The sequence below is a fragment of the Macaca mulatta genome, chromosome 7 (assembly GCF_049350105.2).
Source record: "Macaca mulatta isolate MMU2019108-1 chromosome 7, T2T-MMU8v2.0, whole genome shotgun sequence".
NCBI lineage: Eukaryota > Metazoa > Chordata > Mammalia > Primates > Cercopithecidae > Macaca > Macaca mulatta.
The window spans coordinates 56,223,428-56,244,603 of record NC_133412.1 but is presented as its reverse complement, the minus strand read 5'-3'; the positions used below and the strand labels follow the sequence as shown (position 1 = coordinate 56,244,603).

General features: G+C 47.0%; 1 protein-coding gene across 3 annotated transcripts in view; it reads right to left on the bottom strand.

The window, feature by feature from the left end:
- Positions 1 to 21,176, bottom strand: part of SH2D7 (SH2 domain containing 7) — a 28,935-nt gene that overhangs the window by 6,819 nt on the left and 940 nt on the right. The window contains exons 1-2 of one of the 3 annotated variants that reach the window (XM_077940069.1): positions 4,858 to 5,119; positions 3,422 to 3,511 (exon numbers count right to left, since the gene is read on the bottom strand). The exons of 1 other annotated variant lie outside the window; for it this stretch is intronic. In XM_077940069.1, coding sequence (XP_077796195.1) covers positions 3,422 to 3,511; positions 4,858 to 5,033 — 266 coding nt within the window. In that variant the 5' untranslated portion in view covers positions 5,034 to 5,119. Of the gene's footprint in view, positions 1 to 3,421; positions 3,512 to 4,857; positions 5,120 to 21,176 lie in introns of those variants that run through there. One more of the 3 variants, XM_001106457.5, reaches the window with a different exon arrangement.

Sequence of the window (21,176 nt, the reverse complement as noted above, 5' to 3'; positions counted from 1 at the left end):
GCACAGCTGCGACTGGAGTGAGGCAAGTGAGGCACTCATCTTGGGTGCGAAATTTACAGGGGCACCAAAAAACTCAATCAAGAAAACTAATAACGCAGTATTTTAGAAAATCAAAATATATGAAAAAAAAATCCACAATGAACAAAACACCTAAGTTCTAAATAAAGACAGGATCTAACCCTACACCTGTACAACTCAACCTCCCCCTACTCCCCACCCTGCTTCAATGATGGAGTTCCAGCTCCCACTCCCTCTTCGGCCTGTAAAGTCCCACCCTAAAATCTCACCCTCTTCATCTTCCTTTTTCTAGAAAAATAACGTCTACACAATGATGTGCATACATCATAAATGTGCAGTTTGATGAATTTCCACATAGGAACCCTCCCATGTAACTGCCACTCAGATCAAGATATAAAACCTTTCCAGCCCCCAGAAGACCTACTTGCACTCCCGTCCAGTCAATGCCCCCCAAAGGTAGCCACCATTCTGACGCCTATCAGCATAGATTAGTCTAGTCCATTAGAGAACTTCTATAATACGTCTCTTGTGTCTAGCACCTTTCACTCAACATTGTATCTTGGAGACTGATTCATGTCCAAGTAGAATTAGTTTCTTTTTTTTTCTCATTTATATGTAGTATTCTAATTAATGAAAAATCCACCACGTACCTATTCTGTTGATAGACATTTAGTTTGTTTCCAGATCTGGGCTGTTATGAATAAAGTTGCTGTGAGCATTCTTGTACATATCTTTTGGTGAATATGTACTCATTTCTGACGAGAATATACCAAGGAATAGAGTTGATGGGTCATGGGTACACCTGTATTTGGCTTTAGTAAATCATGCCAAATTGCTTTCTAAAATTATTGCAATGGGCTGGGCACAGTGGCTCATGCCTATAATCCCAGCACTTTGAGAGGCCCAGGCAGGCAGATCACTTGAGGTCAGGAGTTCAAGACAAGCTTGATCAATATGGTGAAACTCCATCTTTACTAAAAATTTAAAAAACAAACAAACAAAAAAATAGCTGGTGTGTGGTGGTTGCCTGTAATCCCAGTTACTCGGGAGGCTGAGGTAGGAGAATTGCTTGAACCTGGGAGGCGGAGGTTGCAGTGGGCCGAGATCGTGCCATTGCACTCCAGCTGGGTGACAAGAGTGAAACTCCATCTCAAAAATAAAATAAAATTATTGCAATGTATGAGAGCTCCAGTTGTTCCACATATTCTGTCTTTCCATTATAGCCATCCAATGTGGCTTTAATTTGTGTTTCCCTGACAGCTAATGATGCTGAACATGGGCCTTCTGGGTTTTTCTTTTTGGTAAAGTGCTCAGTTCTTTTGCTTTTATTTATCGAATTATCTGTTTTTGTCTTATTTATTTGTAGGAGTTCTTTATATATTTCTGGATTTGAGTCCTTTGTTAGATATTTGTATTCTAATAGATAACTTATTCAAGACTGCACACTGATCTTTTTCTTCTCTTAATAATATCTTTTAATTATAAAAATTCTTAATTTTGGCTAGGTGCGGTGGCTCACGCCTGTAATCCCAGCACTTTGGGAGGCCGAGGCAGGTGGATCACCCAAGATCAGGAGATAGAGACCAGTCTGACCAATATGGTGAAACCCCGTCTCTACTAAAAATACAAAAATTAGCTGGATATGGTGGCGTGTGCCTGTAGTCCCAGCTAGTTGGGAGGCTGAGACAGGAGAATTGCTTGAACCCGGGAGGCAAAGGTGGCAGTGAGCAGAGATCGCACCACTGCACTCCAGCCTGGGCAGGAGAGTGAGACTCTGTCGCAAATAAATAAATAAATTTTTAAAAATTCTTAATTTTAAGGAAATCATATTAATCACTCTTTTAAGATTAGTGCTTTTTGTGTCCTGTTTAAAAAATCTTGGCCTCTCATTTTCAAAGGTATTTTCATTTACCTATGACAATGTTTTTCTGTTTTCTTCTAGAAATGGTATTGTTTTGCTTTTCTTTCTTGGATCTACAATCCATCTAGAATTAATTAATGTTTGTGTATGGTATGAGGTAGCAGTAATTGTCTTCCATTTAGATATCCAATTGCTCCTGCACCAATTATTGAAAAAGCAAGCCTTTCCCCCACAGAATTGCCGTGATGCCTCTGTTGGAAATCTGGTAACCAAACATTTGGGACTGTTTTGGGACTCTTTTCTGTTCCCCTTTTCTATTTGTATACCTTTGAGCGGTCCCACTTTGGTCTCTTTTATAAGTTAGTATTCTCCCTAAGATCTTATTTGGGAAGAAACAAAACAAAAGAAAAAAATCCCCAAAGCTCAAAAGACATTTGAAAACTACTGAGTTAGTATATTTCAAAACGCCTAGCACAGTGTCTGGCACATAGAATAAAAATATTTTAATGACGACTAACATTTATTTAAAGTCCTTACTGCATTATATGCATTGTGCCAAGCACTTTTAAATGTATCAACTGATTGCACACTTTCATCAATCCTATGAAGCAGGGACTATCATATTCCCATTTTACAAATGAGGAAACGGGGAACAGACAAGCAAAGTAACTTGCTCAAGGTCAGCGTTTGAACTGGGGCAGTCTGAATATGTGACAATTTTGAATCAGAATCTGAAGACTTTTAAGTTCACCCTGGAGCCCTGGCCTCCCTCCCTACTTAGAGAAATCTTCTTACCTCCTCTGAATTTCCCCTTCCAACCGACCTACTCTTGGGACAAGATTCGACATCACCATCTCTGCCTTTGTCCTGGCTACCTTGTCTCCTTCTCTCTATCTCCACTACCCTATCCTAGCCCAGACCTCATTATCTCACATTCAGGCAATTGCAGGAGTCCCCAGTGCCCCCACACCTCCAGCTCTGACTTCCAGTCCTCTCTCCATAAGCTGCCTAAAGGACCTATGCAAATACAGCAAACCAGATCATCCTTCAGGGTCTACAGACTTAGCTAGGCATCCAAGGCCATTCTAAGCTTCTCCCACCCTCCCCTCCAGGCATTCCTCCAAAGGAACCAAGTGTTCTGCTGCACCCAGCAACCTGCAGCTCCCCCAGCACCCTTGTCTTTCATGCCTCTGTACTTTTGCACATGGCATTCCATCTACCAGAGATGCCCTTCTAAACCCCAACCACACCCTCCTTTCTGCCTAGCAACTTGTATTCTTTCTTCTATCCTAGGCTCAAAGTTCACCTCTGTGAAGCCTCCTCCAACTCCCACTCACCTCCTTTGAAGGCTGTGGCTTCATCCATAGCATACGGCCAGTGCTGCTCAGGAAGTGTCTGCTGAGCATGTGATGGATGAATGAAGGAGTCAGGAGTCAGGACCCAGGGAAATCTAGGCAATTTGGGCCAGTGGGGCCTCTGCACTAATCTGCAAGGCTAGGTTATGGCAGGCTGAGCTTGCTTGCCCAGAGGGCTTCCCCTTACCTGTAGGACAAGATGTAGCCGGTGGCTCGGTCACTGAGGCGGATGAGGAAGGAACCAAGAGCTCTGTCCCTGAGTAGCTGCTCCGTCTGCCTGGGCAGAGGACATGCCATTAGCTGGGGTCTGTGCCCTAACAGCAGCAGGTACAGCCTGACTTAGGCCTCTCTTGGAATCCCTGCTGGCCATGTCTTTGGGTTCCAGACCTCCAACCCTTTATAGAGGAGCCACTCAGACCTATGGATTGGTCTGTGGCCTGTCAGGGCTCAGTATGTGGTCTATCTGGGCCCAAATGATTAAGTTCAAGACTGTCTGGGGCTGGGTCAGGGTCTGAAGTCATATGCACCCCCCGACTCCCCACTGCAGCCTCACTAGCAGGCACACTGGGCTGACCCTGGCCACCCACTCTCCACCTGGATGGTTGTGCAGCAAGAATAAATCCACACAGCTGGAGATGTTGAGGTTTAGTGGGGGGTCCCTCCCTCAGAACCACTGTGTACAGTACTACAGGATGTGCACTACACACGAGCTTCTGCACGGAGAAGATGCTGCTATGTCTGAAGCAGCTAAAAGGGACTCATTCCTCTTCCTGTCCCCTTCAATCCCAGGCAGCTACAGAGATTTTCCACATGGTGCCAAATATTTTGGAGGCATGGTGAAAAGTTCCACCTGTCTTGTGGTTTGGCAGTACATAGACCAGATACATATTCCCTCACTCAGTTACTCACCAAATACTGAGTGCCTGCTCTATGCAGCTAAATCATTTGCAGGGCCAGGTGCTAAATGAAAACATGGGGCCCCTGGTTCGAAATGATTTAGAATATCAAGACAGTGACAGCAGAGTATTAAATCAAATGTGGAGCCCTTTTGACCCTGTGCTGTTGCACAAGTCAGTGCCCATAAAGCTGGCCCTGGCTCTGTGCAGGTACTGTGCCAGGACCTAAGAACTGGCTGGATTTGTCATTCCTTCATCAGGTGTTTTGGTTGCTTGGAGACCCAGCCCATATAGAAAGCCAAACCTCTATCTTGGCCTTGATACCTAGGGTAACCGTGCATCCAGGTTTTCCTGGGATGGCCCCATTTATGACAGTTCTCCTAGCTTAGTTACTAATAGTGTTCTGGTTTGGACGATACATGATATGGTCCCCTAGTTACTCATCAAGTCACGCCTGGCCCTCTTTCTGTTCTCTGGCAGCCTGGCAGCCCCAGCCATCCTCAAGTTGTACTAAAGTAGAGGCCGTTGCCCTCCCCGACTCTGCCTATAGAAGCCAGCACCAGAGGACATGGTGCTCCTCAGTCTGTTCCCCTGCCCCCCGCCTCCAAGGGCCCCTGCCTAGCCCAGGGAAAGGACAGGAACCAGTCTGATCCATAGTTCCCAGACCATTTTCTCAGCCCCAAGGGGCTGTGGGCTATAAGGGACCTGTGGGCAGAAGCAGCCTTACTTGCGGGTGATGAATCCATGAAACCAGGGAGGCAGGGCACCGTTCTGCAGAATGAAGGGGGCCTGTGTCTCCATGAACCACTTCAGGGCAAGCTCCTGGAGCTCAGCCAGGGCCTGGCTGTCCCCTGCCCCCTCAGGATCTCTCCCCAGGCTGAGCTGCTTTAGGCTGTCCTCCATGCTGGCAAGCACCGGAGTGGAAGCAGAGCGCAGCCAGCGCACATGCCTCTATATCTGCGTGTGCTCTGGCTCATTTGCCTGAGCCCATGCCCTACCCAAGGACCCGTAGCACACAGCAGCCCTATTGTCACCTCTGGGTTGGTGGCTGGTTCTCTCCTCTGATGCTTTGGGGTGGGGCACTTTGGCTGGCTGCAGACATAGGGGAAGCAGCCTGAGAGGGGATAGGGAAGGCCCTCCGTGGCTTCCTGGCCAGCAGATGGGCTACCTCACTGGGTTTGGCCATGTTCCCCACAACCTCTGGTCTTTGTCACAACTAAAGATCGGACCCTGGCAAAAGTCCACAATACTGCCCCTGGGAGCAAAGCAGTGGATTTACAATTCTAGGTAGCCTTCCTTCATGGAGGCTATTTTTATTTTGATGGAGAAGTTCTGTGCTAACTAAGTCTTCCTTCCACTCAAGATTTATTGAGTCCCTACTGTGTGCCATGTAAATCTGGGCCCTGGGAATAAAGCAGTGAATAAAACAGCACTTTGCCCTCATGGCACATACATTCTAGAGGGAGACAAATATATGTGTAGAATAGAGTCAGATGGAACAAGCACTCCAAGACAAAGGCAGAAGAACAAGAGAGCCCATGGGCTACGTTATGCAGATAGAGAGTCAGGGGTCAGGGTCAGCCTTGTCCAGGAGGTGACATTGGAACAGTGAAGGAGGAAGCCAAGCAGGCACCTGGCAGAGTGGACCCTCATCAGCAGGGGGAAGCACGCGCAAAGATGAGGAGGTGGGACTTTGTTGCAGATTTTGAAGAACAACCAGAAGCTCATGTCGTTTTAACAGAGAGGGGACTTTGGAGTAGATGGGTCCCCTGGAAAGGCAAGGATAGGCCTCTGGTAGGAAGCTTTGGAGCAGTTAGGGCAATGGGACCATTTGTTCACACAAACATCCCTGAGTCTCTAATGTGTTTCTGAGTTTCCTAGCAGAAACTCAGGCTGGATAGATGGTGAGGCAGCAGATGGTGCAGTCAGCCTCAAAGATCTTGATGAGACTCCCACTTCCACTGCACACTGACGTGAGACCACCCTGGGCAAGTAGCTGGGACTGACATGGGGTCTCAAGAAACTTATTCAATTGTTGCAGAGAACTAATTTGCTCATCTGTAAAATGGGCATGAGACAAAGCTATTTTCTAGACTCTAGGGTCATCATGAGGACTAAGTGAGAGAGCATAATGGTTTACAATGAAGGCGCATGTATATAAGATAAAAAATAGGATGCAGGTACTGCTACAGTATGACTAAAGTGATTTGTTGTCATTTCCCCTGCTTAAAGCACTTGATACATAACTATCTCTGTCAAACTCCATTCCACAGTAAGAGATGCTTGGTTTCATTTTTCCTTGAGGCCAGACCTGTAATACCAGCACTTTAGGAGGGCAAGGTGAGAGGATCAGTTGAGGCCAGGAGTTCATGGCCAGCCTGGGCAACATAGCAAGACCTTTTCCTAAAAAGAAAAAGGCAACCGGGCGCAGTGGCCACGCCTCTAATCCCAGCACTTTGGGAGGCCGAGGTGGGTGGATCATGAGGTCAGGAGATTGAGACCATCCTGGCTAACACAGTGAAAACCCATCTATACTACAAATACAAAAAATTAGCCAGGCGTGGTGGTGGGCACCTGTAGTCCCAGCTACTCGGGAGGTTGAGGTGGGAGAATGGCATGAACCTGTGGGGCGGAGCTTGCAGTGAGCCGAGACCGCACCACTGCACTCCAGTCTGGGCAACAGAGCAAGACTCTGCCTCAAAAATAAATAAGTAAATAAATAAATAAAAACAAGAAAAAAAAAGAAAAAGGCAGAACTAATCCAATAGCAATAGAAGTTAAGATAGTGATTACCTTGGGGACTGGATGGGGAGCGAAAAGCTGCTGGTGCTGACAGTGTTCTATTTCTTTTTTTCCTTTTTTTCTTTTTTGAGATGGAGTCTCGCTCTGTTGCCCAGGCTGGAGTGCAGTGGCCGGATCTCAGCTCACTGCAAGCTCCGCCTCCCGGGTTTACGCCATTCTCCTGCCTCAGCCTCCCGAGTAGCTGGGACTACAGGCGCCCCCCACCTCGCCCGGCTAGTTTTTTGTATTTTTTAGTAGAGACGGGGTTTCACCATGTTAGCCAGGATGGTCTTGATCTCCTGACCTCATGATCCGCCCGTCTCGGCCTCCCAAAGTGCTGGGATTACAGGCTTGAGCCACCGCGCCCGGCCGACAGTGTTCTATTTCTTGTTCCGGTTGGTGGGTTGAGTGGGTGTGGATTGAGTGAGTTGAATGAGAGTGCTTACAGTGTGAAGATTCACTGGCTCTGCACTCATGGTTTACGCATTTTTCGATGTCTATGTTCTACTTCAATAAAAAAGTTTTAAAAAATGAGGGTGTTACAGCCAGATTTCCTTGGTTCAAATTCCAGCTTACTAGCTATGTGACCTTAATCAAATGATCTAACTTGTCCTGCTGTTAGGAAGGTCAGATGAGTTAAATCCTTAGAATAGTGTGTGGAATAACATAGTGACCAGGATTAGCTATTAATTTGATGATGATGATGATGGTGGTGCTGGTGGTGGTGCTGGTGGTGGTGGTGGTGGTGGTGGTGGTGGTGATGCAAGATTCTGAAATACAGAAGGTCCACTTCTGTTGATAATTATTATTATTATTATTACAACGTCATCAGGGTTATCTGAAATCAAGATAAAAATGCCTGTGAGGGTGTGTGTGAGGCTTATAGTTTAGAGAACAGGCAAGGGCATGAGGCGAACCTGTGACCTCAACCTGGGCAGCTCTTTCTCATCTCTTTTATTTACTTATTTATTTATTCATTTATTTATTTAGAGACAGAGTCTCGCTCTGTCGCCCAGGCTGGAATGCAGTGGCACGATCTTGGTTCACTGCAACCTCTGCCTTCCAGGTTCAAGTGATTCTCCTGCCTCAGCTTCCTGAGTAGCTGGGACTACAGGCGCGTGCCACCACGCCCAGCTAATTTTTTGTATTTTTAGTAGAGACAGGGTTTCACTGTGTTAGCCAGGATGGTCTCGATCTCCTGAGCTCTTTCTCATCTCTCAGCCACATTTTCCACATCCGTGAAAAGGGTAACCATACTTAGCTCACCTGGGGATGGGGTGAAATACTACAGATAGTGCTTTTCTCACAAGGACAAGCACATAGGCACATAGCAAGCGTTCTTGGAGGGCCTACTACTGGGAACATCACTTTTATAAACCATTAATTCCCACCTTGACACTGGAGGAGTCAACTCTTTGCCAGGGGACATCCTAAGGGAACCATCATTTGCATACTTGCTAATTGGTCTTCCCTGTCACAAACATAAGCCAGGGATATAATGGCATTAGAACGGAAATCCCAGGCCTGGGCTAACGAGGACTGGAACTCTTTAACATGGGAGAGTGGGCTGGGCATGATGGCTCACGCCCATAATCCCAGCAGTTTGGGAGGCCAAGGCAGGAGGATTGCTTGAGCTCAGGAGTTTGAGACCACCCTGGGAAACATAGCAAGGCCCCATGTCTACTAAAAAAATAAAAACAGCCGGGCATGGTGGCTCATGCCTGTAATCCTACCACTTTGGGAGGCCAAGGCAGGCGGATCATGATGTCAGGAGATTGAGACCATCCTGGCTAACATGGTGAAACCCGGTCTCTACTAAAAATACAAAAAATTAGCCGGGCATGATGGCGGGCACCTGTAGTCCCAACTACTTGGGAGGCTGAGGCAGGAGAATGGCGTGAACCCGGGAGGCAGAGCTCACAGTGAGCCAAGATAGCGCCACTGCACTCCAGCCTGGGCAACAGAGTGAGACTCCCTCTGAAATAAATAAACAAATATATAAAATAAAATAAAAATAAAGAAATTAGCCAGGCGTGGTGGTGTACACCTGTGGTTCCAGCTACTTAGGAGGCTGGGGTGGGAGGATTGCCTGGGAGGTTGAGGCTGCAGTGAGCAATGATTGTGCCACCGCACTCCAGTCTGGGCAACAGAGCAAGACCATGCCAAAAAAAAAAAAAAATTCGGGAAAGATGGGGAGGAGTAAGATTACATCTTGATTTTTCCCTAACCTTTCATTGAATTAAGCATTTCCTTCCATGGTGAATGTTGCTGGGAACAAACCTCATTAGCAGCACCTGTTACTTTGTTACCAACGGAAATAACAGATATTTTCATATTACACTACAGCTGTTGCAGACATCTTGAGATATCATTTTTGCTCATCATTACCTCAGAATTACAGTAATTAGACCAAACTCTGGATCTTGTTATTTAACGTGCCAATAAAACATATCATGTAATATCACAAATATTTTCATAAACCCTATTTTGATATAATTTATTTCCATTGCTCTCTGTATTTTATTTTGTGCACTTAAAAAAATCTATTCTGAGAAGCCCATAGGCTTCATCAGATACCAAAGAGGTCCATGGCACAAAAAGGCTAAGGATGCTGGGGTCTAACCCAGTCGGTTTGCTGCCAAAAGTGAGGTCCTGTAAGTATTCAAATACAAAGAAATGTGTTTCTACAATTTTCCATGATGCAATCTCTCCCCACCTTCCTTTCAGGCTGGATACTTTTATGGGCAGAACCTGGTCATTTTCCTAAGAAGACAAAGGCTTTGTGTATAAAAGGCGGCAGAGCCCAGTATGGCTATGGGCCAGAGGTCAGATTCCAAAGTTAGGCAAATAAGGTCGGTCTCTATACTCAGCGGAAATGTGGGGATGGGGAGGGGCGAGGCCCAGGTGAGCTCCGTGAAGAAGGGTTGTGGTAGGAAAAGGTTGTCCTTGACAGTGCTCTTCGTGTCATTGTTCATTTCAATACATGTGGTCACCTACTGGGTGCTGAGGCCTGGGCATACAAAGGACACTACAGTAGTCTAGCTCTCCTTCTCCACCTGGGGCCCAGAGATGCAGGGAGAGGGAGAAGAAGGCTTCAGGCTCTGGAGTCAGGCTTACTGGCTTAGAATCCTAGCTCCCAGCTGGGCACGGTGGCTCACGCCTGTAATCCCAGCACTTTGGGAGGCTGAGGCAGGCAGATCACAAGGTCGAGAGATCGAGACCATTCTGACCAACACGGTGAAACCCCGTCTCTACTGTAAAGTACAAAAATTAGCTGGGCATGGTGGCGCTCGCCTGTAGTCCCAGCTACTCAGGAGGCTGAGGCAGGAGAATTGCTTGAACCCAGGAGGCGGAGGTTGCAGTGAGCCGAGATCGCGCCACCGCGCTCCAGCCTGGCGAGAGAGCGAGACTCCGTCTCAAAAATAAATAAATAAATAAATAAATAAAAAGAATCCCAGCTCCCTTACTTGTTGGCTCTGTGAGTTCACTTGTTTGTTTCTTCATCTATAAACACAGAAGGGAGAAAAAGTACCTACCGGGTAGGTTTCAGGACTTCTCAGAGCTAATCTATGCAGTGAAGTGGCCGGGAGGCTCAGTGCACATGCAGTAGACATCAGTGGCCATCATGATTCACCCACTGCTGCAAGTCATCCCCGGGACCGGGAAGTCCCCAGAATTCAAAGTCCCTGTGCCTAGCAAAACTTCCCTGTCCTAAGTTCTCCTCTCTCAAAAGGTTGCTTTTCCTATAGCGCAAATAGATGGTAATGGATTATCCCACAAATGACTATCTACTGAAGGTGTTCAGCCTGGCTTGCCCTTTCAGGAAGGAGGTTGAGGTTTCTCCAGAAAGCCGCTCAGAGGTAGTGTCTCTCTAAGCGTTTCGACGAAGGCCCAGTGAATGTGCCCCATCCAAGCACTGACTCTCTCACTTCTCTTTTTGAGCCTGTGCAGAAGCCATGTTCATTGCCAATTGCTGCTGGTAGAGACTGGTGATCGAACACCAAAGTGGACTTCTCCGTAAATGCTTGTCATGTGCCTGTGTTAGCCTATGCACACTACATTTTCATAGCCCTAAGTTGTTTCATTAATAGGCCTGAATTAGTTCTATAATATTGGGGAATGAAGAATGAATGATCCTATTTCTTTTTTCTCAATTTGTCTATCTCATTTTCCACTGTATCCCTTACCTAGAATGGTGCTTGGCACAAGTGGATGCTCCGTAGGTTTATTTTATTTTATGTTATTATTTGATTTGATTTGATTTGATTTTTGAGACAGAGTCTCACTCTGTTGCCCAGATGGAGTGCAGTGGACACAATCTTGACTCATTGCAACCTCCAGTTCCCAGGTGAAAGTGATTCTCCTGCCTCAGCCCCCTGAGTAGGTGGGACTACAGGCAGGCACCACCACATCTGGCTAATTTTTGTATTTTTAATAGAGATGGGGTTTTGTCACATTGGTCAGGCTGGTCTCAAACTCCTGACCCCAAGTGATCCACCTGCCTTGGCCTCTCAAAGTGCTAGGATTATAGGTGTGGACCACTATACCTGGCCTTCAGTAAATACATTTTAATTCATTATTCAAATAGATGATAAATCAACATAATTTAAAAAAGACAAATATAAAAAGATATCAGTAAAAATATTCTCCCTCCAGGCATTTAACCCCATCCACCCAGTTACTAACCGCATTTCATTCCCATAGATAACCACTGTTAGTTGTTCCTTGAATGTCCTTCCTGGGTTTCTTTATGTACATCCAAATAAGTATGTATTTCTTTTCCTTTTTTCCTTTCCTTTCCTTTCTTTCCTTTCCTTTCCTTTTCTGACAGAGCCTTGTTCTGTTGGCCAGGCTGGAGTGCAGTGGTGCAACCACAGTTTCACTGCACCCTCAACTTCCTGGGCTCAAGCAATCCTCCCACACCTCAGCCTCTTGAGTAGCTGGTACTAAAGGTATTGGGATTATAGGCATGAGCTACTGCGCCCAGCCAAGTATGTATATTCATATTTTCCTCACCTTCTTACATAAAAGGTAGAGTACTACACAGCATTCTGCACCTCGCCTTGTAAAAAAATTCAACAGTATATCTTGGCACTCCTTCCATAAGACTAAAGAGAGGGGTGCCATTCTTATTTTCACAGCAGCATATTATTCCATTGTATGAATACATCATAATTTTTGTAACCAGTCCTCTATTGATGATCATTTGAGTTGTTTCCATTTTTTTAAATTCCTGGAAAATGCAGCAATGGATAATCTTTTTTTTTTTTTTTTTTTTTTTTTTTTTGAGACGGAGTCTCGCTTTGTCGCCCAGACTGGAGTGCAGTGGCGCGATCTCGGCTCACCGCAAGCTCCGCCTCCCGGGTTCACGCCATTCTCCTGCCTCAGCCTCCGGAGTAGCTGGGACTACAGGCGCCCGCCACCACGCCCGGCTAATTTATTTTTGTATTTTTAGTAGAGACGGGGTTTCACCGTGTTAGCCAGGATGGTCTCGATCTCCTGACCTCGTGATCCGCCTGCCTCGGCCTCCCAAAGTGCTGGGATTACAGGCTTGAGCCACCGCGCCCGGCCAGCAATGGATAATCTTATATGGATTTGATTAAGTGTAAGAATAAATACATCCATGAAACACATTCTCAAAAGTGGAATCACTGAATCAAAGGGTATTTGCAGTTGTCATTTTAACAGATGATGCCAAATTGCTTTCTTTAAGGGTTGTATTGATGTACGACTCAGTAAATATTGAATATATGGATGAATCATATTTTCAAGTTCAGTCATTTTGAGGCCCCCAGCATGCAAGAAAAACCAGGGGAGAGGGCTATTGCTGGTCCAGAAAAGTCGCCAATGTTATTGTGATGCTTTTGGCCCCCTCAAAGCCACTGAGTCACTTCATCTTGCCATCTTTCCAACATGGCTGCTGGTTGGGGAGGACAGTGTCCAGAGAGGTCCCCCTCAGCCCTTCTCCCACCCAGCACAGGCTGTTCTATTTTATCCATAGGACAATGGCCAGGTACTGGGAACTTTCCAAGGGCCTATAAAAAGATCTAAGATCTGGAAGAAACAACCAACCAACCAGTATTGGCTCTAAAATTCAAAAGGAGAAAAATGCAAAATCACAATGAATAAATGTATAAGTAAATGTCTATACTATGTAATATTGCATCAGCTTCATTTAGCATTCATAAAGGTTTCATCACATCTGAAAATGGTTTGGAGGCCAGATTATCTTAGCTCACGAAAATCCCCAAGTATGCAAGAAAACTGCCAAGAAATCATTACCAATTGTAAATGAAATGAATTCCTCAAGGCCAAATCATTTCAAAAGCAAATTCATAAGAATTATCCTTTCCAAAAAGCTTAAAGCAAAAGACATATTTTTTTTTGTAAAATGTGGCCATGACATTTAAAAATTATATATATTTGATAGTAGTGAGATGGGGACTCCAAAGGTGAGAGTGCCCTGGACCTACCATGGCCTTAAAAACATTGCCAGCCTCATCTGAGCCATAAAGCACCCATCTGGGGCTGTCTGGGCCTGTAGTCTCTGCTCCTGACAGCCCAGAGCGGAAAACCACCCCTCAGATCAGAGAGGCTCCTTTGTCAGTGTACCTCTCAGTTTCAGCAGCAAGAACAAGACACAAGTTAATTTCGCTATAGATAATCCGGCCTCACTAGTGAGTATTTCTGAGTCCCATGTGAAAATCAAATTCTTCAGAGTTACTTACTGTTTGCTCATGACAGCTGGAGAAGGGACAAGTTTTGGGATCAGTTTAGGGACCATAGTGAAGACAAGGGGCCAAGGACCACAATTTTGAGAACTCTCTTTCTACAGCCTTTTGGAGGCCAGATGGCCACTGTGGGGCCCAGTTGCAGAGACCTGGTACACCTAGCCGCCTGGACAGCTGGGGCCCCTGGGCTTGTCTCTCAATTTAGTCCTATCCCTGTCTCCCTTCCCCTCTCTTTACAGCTGGGAAAACGGAGATCCTCTGTAGATTCCTAATGATTTTGAGCCCTTACCATGTGCCAAGTACTTCACATACACACATATATGATTTCCTTTCATCTTTATAGCAGGTATACAGGTAGTATTACTGTCCCCATTTTTTCCCACTATAAAGACAGGGACACTGAAACTCAAGAATGGAAATGGTCTGTCCAAGACAAGGAGTAAGTCCATGGCAGGGCCAAGAACCTGGTACCCCATCCTCCTCCCCCATACATGCTGCATCCTCCTCCCATGCCATTGCTCCAGCCATTTTCCCTGCTACCCAAACTCTTTAAATACTTTAAAAATACATTAATTCAAAATTAATAGTCAATGTATTCAAACTCCCAAATAAGAAACACATTTAAAAACATTCCTCCCACTCCAGTATCTACTTCTGGGTCTTTTCTGTGCCCGTCATCATGTATCCTGACTGCCTTCTTCCTGCTTCCCTCTTCATTGCTTTGCTCACATAAGTACACTGTAAACTCCTTTCGTAGACCCCTTTGCCCAACCAGAAGGATGCCTGAACTTCCACCATCAGAACAGCATCTCTTTAGGCTTTCAGTTAAAATGCTTGATCTCAAAGTGGGTTTTAGTCCCTGTTGCTTGTGTGGGAAGGGTGGAAGTGTCCAAGATCAGATTTGGCTGAGTGATGGGGGCACTGGGAAGGGGAGAGCCTGAGGGCCTCTAGGAAGCGGGAAGGTGAAGGCAGAGGGGACTATGCTGTGCTGGGCTGGGTGCCAGGCCCTGGGAACAGGGCGGTAACAGGAAGGACACAGGGCCTCTGCAGCTGCAGCCCATTGCCTCCTCAGGGTCCAGTGCTCCCCTGCTCCTGGGGCAGTGTGACTCTCCCTAACTCCCATGCTGGCTTTGACTGCCTGGCACTGAGCCCCTGCCAACCCTCTATCCTCTATCAGCTCCCAGAGACACCCAGGCCTCTATCTGTCTGAGCCTCAGTCCCCTGGCCCCAGGGCTAGGAGACTGGCCAGCACCTCAGATTTGTTCCCTCTCAGAAAAAGAGCCAGGAGGTATGCAGATTTGCTTAACAATTTGGTAGGGAAATGAGGCCTACTGGAAACCAGAGTCCACAGTTCAAGAGGGTCTGACAGCCTTGGGCTCCTTTGCTGGGGCTGTTCTCTCTGAGGCTCTCCCACTTGACAAAACTGAGAGTTTCCTGCAGTGGGGGCCAGGCCTAGTCCTGTGGTGAGTTCTCAGCACCACCCCTCACTAGCCAGAGGCAAAGAGCAGGGGCCAGGGATGTTTGTTAAATGAATTAGTTACTTGTTGTACATCAGGGACTGTATCGAGTGTTTTGCATTTACTGGCTCATTTAAGCCCCTAGCAGCTCTAGGGGGTAGATGTTATTACGCGCCATTGTACAGTTGAGGAAGCTGAGGCACACAGAGGCTGGGAGATTGGCCCAAGCTCCCACCGCTCCTTATTTATTAATTTATTTATTTATTTACTTACTTACTTATTTATTTAGAGATAGGGTCTCACTTTGTCACCCAGGCTGGAGTGCAGTGGCACAATCTCAGCTTGCTGCAGCCTTGACTTCCGGGGCTCAAGCAATCCTCCTGCCTCAGACCCCCAAGTAGCTGGACTATAGGCATATACCACCATGCCCAGCTAATTTTTTGGTAGAGATGGGGTTTTGCCATGTTGCCCAGGCTGGTCTCAAACTCCTGAGCTCAAGTGATCCACCTGCCTCAGCCTCCCAAAGTGCTAGGATTACAGGTGTAAGCCATCAGGCCCAGCCCCTTTCTTTATTTCAAAACCACTCCTCCGCTACCCTACCCCTGCCCCAGTCCCCCCAACAACTTCCCACCAGTGCAGTAGGCTTGGTGCAGGGTGCCCCCTTTCAGAGCTTTGCGGACATACCTGGAAAGCCCTCTCGCTGGTCTGGGGTCTCCCTGTGGCAGCTGTGTTCTCTGGTCAAAGCATCATCTGCTCTGACGATGGCCTTGCTCTTCTCTGGCCTGCCCCTGCTCGGCCCATTCACAGCTCCAGTCCCCCAACCTTCTTCACCCACCCCACCCACTCCTCATCAGGCCAACTTCCTTCACAAGGCCCTACCAGGATAGCATTGTCCAACCCCCAAGGAACAGAGCCATCTCTGCTTCTACCTCAGGGACACAAGGCCTCCATTTGTGCCCTGGATGGGGGTGGTGATTAGGACTGCTTCTCCATCAGGGCCCAGGGTCATATGATACAAAAGTGTCACCTCAAAGGGGTCATGCTTGTACCAACTGCAGTGGGCAGCCAAGCCTGTAGATGGAGTGGAGCCCTGAGGGGAGGGGGCAGCTTGGTTGTGATGGCTGCAACAATCCAGAGGGCTTTGAGCATGGGGACTGAAAAGAGCACAGCCTCCACTGGCCTGCAGAGTTGTGGGAAGAATGACTGCAGGCCCTCACAGCTGTGTCTCACGCCACTGTTGCGTTTCAGAGCAGGCAGGGCCAGGCCTTTGGAGATCACTTAGCCATCCATCTCCTTGCTGTGCAGGTGGAAAACTGCAGCCCAGAGAGGGCGGGGACATGCCCGGGGGCACACAGCATACAAGTGATAAGGCTGTTTTCCTCTCTGGGCCTCCTGCAGATCTGTGCACTCCTCCAACGGGAGGTCAGCATCTCGGCCAGCTCTGTCTCCCTGGGGTCTGGCAGTTACAAAGGCAGTGTGCAGTGAATGCTTCTTCAGAGGCCTCTGGGCACATGCTACCAACTCTGGGGAGACTGACCTAGGATGAGTCTCTGGCTCTGTATTCCCCTAGGGTTTTCCCAGAGGCTGGCCATGTAGGAGCAAGTTTACTGCCCAAATTTCCCCTTTTCAATAAACAACAGCTACTTCCTCCTGGGTGGCTGCTTCCTTCTGGTCACTGGGTTCCCGGAAGGCTTGAGGAAGCAGGGGCTTAAATGGGCATGCAGGGCAGACCCTTCAACACCTCTCATGCCTGTACTAGATGTGGGGGAGGTACACAGGCTGTACAAAGCTGGCCCTGACCATAGGACATTGCTATTTAATATAAGAGACCTCAGGAACTGCAAAAGTCAACAAACCATTTACAAAGGTTCTAGGGAATTAGGAACCACCAGAGACAGCCCCAACATTTCCATGGAGGAGGCCCTTAGGAAGAACTGAAGCTATATTTATTTACATAAACTATAAACATTGTCCAAATTGAAAATGGAGGTACTAAGAGAGATGAGATAAAGCCCCATTGCCTAGTTCTCCTCAGCTCATGGCCCTAGGAGTGAGGGGAGAAGGGTTTGTTCATGAAATAAAAAGCATTCCAGCAGGGCCTTGAGAGAGTCAGTGGGGAAGAGGGGCCTGGGGGAGGTCTAGAGAGTCAAGAGGGTTTTAGGGTTGATTCTGGAGGCTCTAGGGATCCTTGGAAGGCTTGGGCCACTTCCCAAGCCTGGTCGGGTAGACAGAGACTCAGGGCCCTCCAGGGGACCCTCCTGAGACATTGCTGTTGGCCTTGAGGCTTCCATACTTTACAATTCTCACTGGGGACTCAGGCCTGTGTCTGTGCAGGCTCCTCAGAGGGCCATATTCTGAACCTGGCGAGACTGAGGCAGGGGCCAGGCCAGTTTATCCCCTAGTATACTAAAAGGCTCAGTGCCTGGGCCTGGCTGCTTGAGGGGCCTGTGAAATGTTTGTGGCCTAAGAAAAATGTATTGGCTCTAAAACCCAAGAAAAACAGCAAAATTAGAATTAATGAACATCTAATTAAATATCTACACATGTAACATGTCACCTTTATAGCCATCATAAAAATGTCATAACAGAGCTGGGCACCATGGCTCATGCCTTAATACCAGCACTCTGGGAGGCCAAGGTGGGAGGATCACTTGAGACCAGGAGTTTGAGACCAGCCTGGGCAACATGGCAAAGACCTATCTCTACAAAAAATACAAAAATTAGCTGAGCATGGTGCTGCGCACACCTGTAGTTCCAGCTACTTAGGAGGCTGAGGTGGGAGGATAGCTTGAGCCCAGGAGGGGGAGGTTACAGTGAGCCGAGGTAGTGTCACCACACTCCAGCAGCCTGGGTGACACAATGAGACCTATCTCAAAAAAAAAAAAAAAAGGGGGTCATTACATTTGAGAATAATTTCTAGGTTAGGTTTCTCTTACTTGGCCAAAATTCCCACATAGACGTGATGATTGCCCAGAAATCAGCCAATTAAAAATCAAAATGAAAACTCATAATTAGATAATATCAAGAGCACAATTATGGATATTCCTGAAAACATTTTTATAGCAAAAATTATGTGTATGTTTACTATGGGATGTAGGGTATTTTAATATATTTGATATGATGTAAGGTGTGGCCTCCGAAAGGAAGAGAGCAGTGGCCTACAAACATTTTATTTATTTTTATTTATTTTTTTTTTTGAGACAGAGCCTCGCTCTGTTGCCAGGCTGGAGTGCAGTGGCACGATCTTGGTTCACTGCAACCTCCTCCTCCCAGACTCAAGCAATTCTCCTGCCTCAGCCTCCCGAGTAGCCGGGATTATAGGCGCCTGCCACCGTGCCTGGCTAATTTTCCTATTTTTAGTAGAGATTGGGTTTCACCATGTTGGCCAGGCTGGTCTCAAACTCCTGACCTTGTGATCTGCCCTCCTTGGCCTCCCAAAGTGCTGGGATTACAGGCATGAGCCACCACGCCCAGCCCTGCAAGCATTTTAAAATGGCCCCAGCTTGTCTGTGCTGGGTGACCAGGGAAGGACTAGGGGCTCAGGTATAGGGGATCCAGGGTGAAGTCTAGCTTGCCCACTGAGGGGCACAGACAGCAGGTACGGTTCTGTATGCCAGGCCCTGGCGGATACAACATTGAACAAACCAATCATTCTCCTGCCCTCATGGAGATTATATTCTAGTAAGGCAGGGAGGTGACACACAAGAAAGCAGATAAAAGTAATGCATGCTATGTTGTATAAATGCTGTGATGACATGTAAATGATTACCACTTAAAACAGCACCCTTGTCCCGTCCCATCTGCCTAGCACTGGCCAGCCAGCCCAGACTCAGTCCAGGAGCGCGGCTCGTGCCTCCTTCCTTGGGCCTAGCAGATATTGGTCCCTGTGAGACACCTCATGGGTCTTGGTACTGTCCACCAGGACCACAGGTCATGGCCACCCCCACTTCTTCATAACTTACTGATAGAGCTAGAAGAGATGGGCTACACCCTCCCCTGTCCCGTTGCCTCCCCATACCACAGCAATACAGACCTGGTTCTCCCACCTCTTCCCTTTCCCACAGTATTTCAAGATCAGACCCCACCCTGACTGCCTACCCCACAAGCCAATTAGTCACAGCCCCTTTTACATACACGGTGAAGCCCAAATTGAACTTGGACCCCTCACTCCCGAGAGCAGCCCACTCCATTCCTGCAGCACCGCAGTCTCTGGCCTCCCTTGTCTGGGCCCGGTCTGACTGTTGGATTCCTCCTCTCTGAATCTGCTGACTCATGAGGAAGATATCGGTGTTAACTGTATGATGATAATAATAACAGCTGATACGTGCTGAGTACTTACTATGTGTGAGGCACCATGCTAAGCACTTTCATATGCATTTCTCACATAACCCTTCCAATAACAACAGCATGAGATAGCTACTTGTATTTATCAACCCCATTTTATAAATGAAGAGACTGAGGCCTAGAAAGGTTAAATCACTTGCCCAAGGTCATGTCTCTGGTAAGTGGCAGAGTTAGGAGACACATCCGGTCAGTGGGAAGTCAGAGTCCAGTCCTTAACACTGTGCTGACTGTGCTCAAAGACAGGTGGAGAGGGCTAAGGTGGGAGCGCCCTTGCTGTGGCCACCCCAGCCAGACCTCTGATGGGCCCCAGGAAAGGAACACTTGTGTGGTGCCACTGTAGGGCCTGCAGAGAGTCGGCGGGCTGGGTGAGGACCCAGAGCCTGCCCTTCCTCCCTGGGTGGCTCTAAACAGGCAGTATAATTTGTGTCCCTGTCTAGCTCAGAAAGGTCAGTTTTCCTCCTGGGTCTTTCAGTGTGTCTGTATAAAACATGCAAATCTATAAGGGTGAAATATTTGGTTTGGGCCTTCATAAATGTAGCTATACACTTCCTTTTTCCTTTGAATAAAGTGAGCTCTTGTATTCACTATTCCCTCTCCCTGGAATGCTTCACCCACATTTCTGGTTGCCCCTGTCCCTCCCATCATCTGGGTCTGTGTTCCACGTCACAGGATCAGACCAGCCTCCTTGCCTGTCCTGGGGGAGCAGCCTGCTACCTGCCCCCTCACTTCATCCTCTCACTTTGCTTTTTATTTATTTTATTTTTTATTCTTGTGGGAACATAGTAGGTATTTATGTTTATGGATTACATGAGACATTTTAACACAGGCATGCAAGGCATAATAATCACATCAGGGTAAGTAACATATTCATCACCTCAAGCATTTATCCTTTGTGTTACAAACAATCCAATTATACTTTTTTTTTTCTTTTTAGACAGAGTTTCGCTCTTGTTGCCCAGGCTGGAGTGCAATGGTGTGATATTGGCTCACTGTAACCTCCGCCTCCTGGGTTCAAGAGATTCTCCTGCCTCAGCCTGCCGAGTAGCTGGGATTACAGGCATGGGCCACCATGCCCCGCTAATTTTGTATTTTTAGTAGGGACGGGGTTTCTTCATGTTGGTCACACTGGTCTTAAACTCCCAACCTCAGGTGATGCGCCCACCTCGGCCTCCCAAACTGCTGGGATTACAGGCATGAACCACCGTGCCTGTATTATCCTCTTTTGGTTATTTTTAAATGTACAATTATATTATTTTTGACTATAGTCACCCTGTTTTGCTAGCAAATACTTAGTCTTATTCATTCTTTCTCTTTGCTTTATTACAAAGCAATAGATTTGCCTTCTCAGGTTGTGAGTGTTCAAATAATCTATAAAGCACTGATAAATACTAGGTGCTATTTTAAGTGATAATATTTACATGTCATCACGGCATTTATACAACATAGCACACATTACTTTTATCTGCTTTCTTGTGTATCACCTCCTTGCCTTACTAGAATATAATCTCCACGAGGGCAGGAGAATGATTGGTTTGTTCACTGCTCTATCCGCCAGGGCCTGGCATACAGAACTGTACCTGGCATTCAGAAGGCACTCAATAAATATATGTTGAATTCAATGAATGAACTGAAGTCTGGAGAGGCAGGAAACGCTTTGGCTTTCATGAATTCTGCAAATATTTACTGAGCACCCACTCAGCGCCAGGCAATAGGCTGTCTCATTTTTACAATAT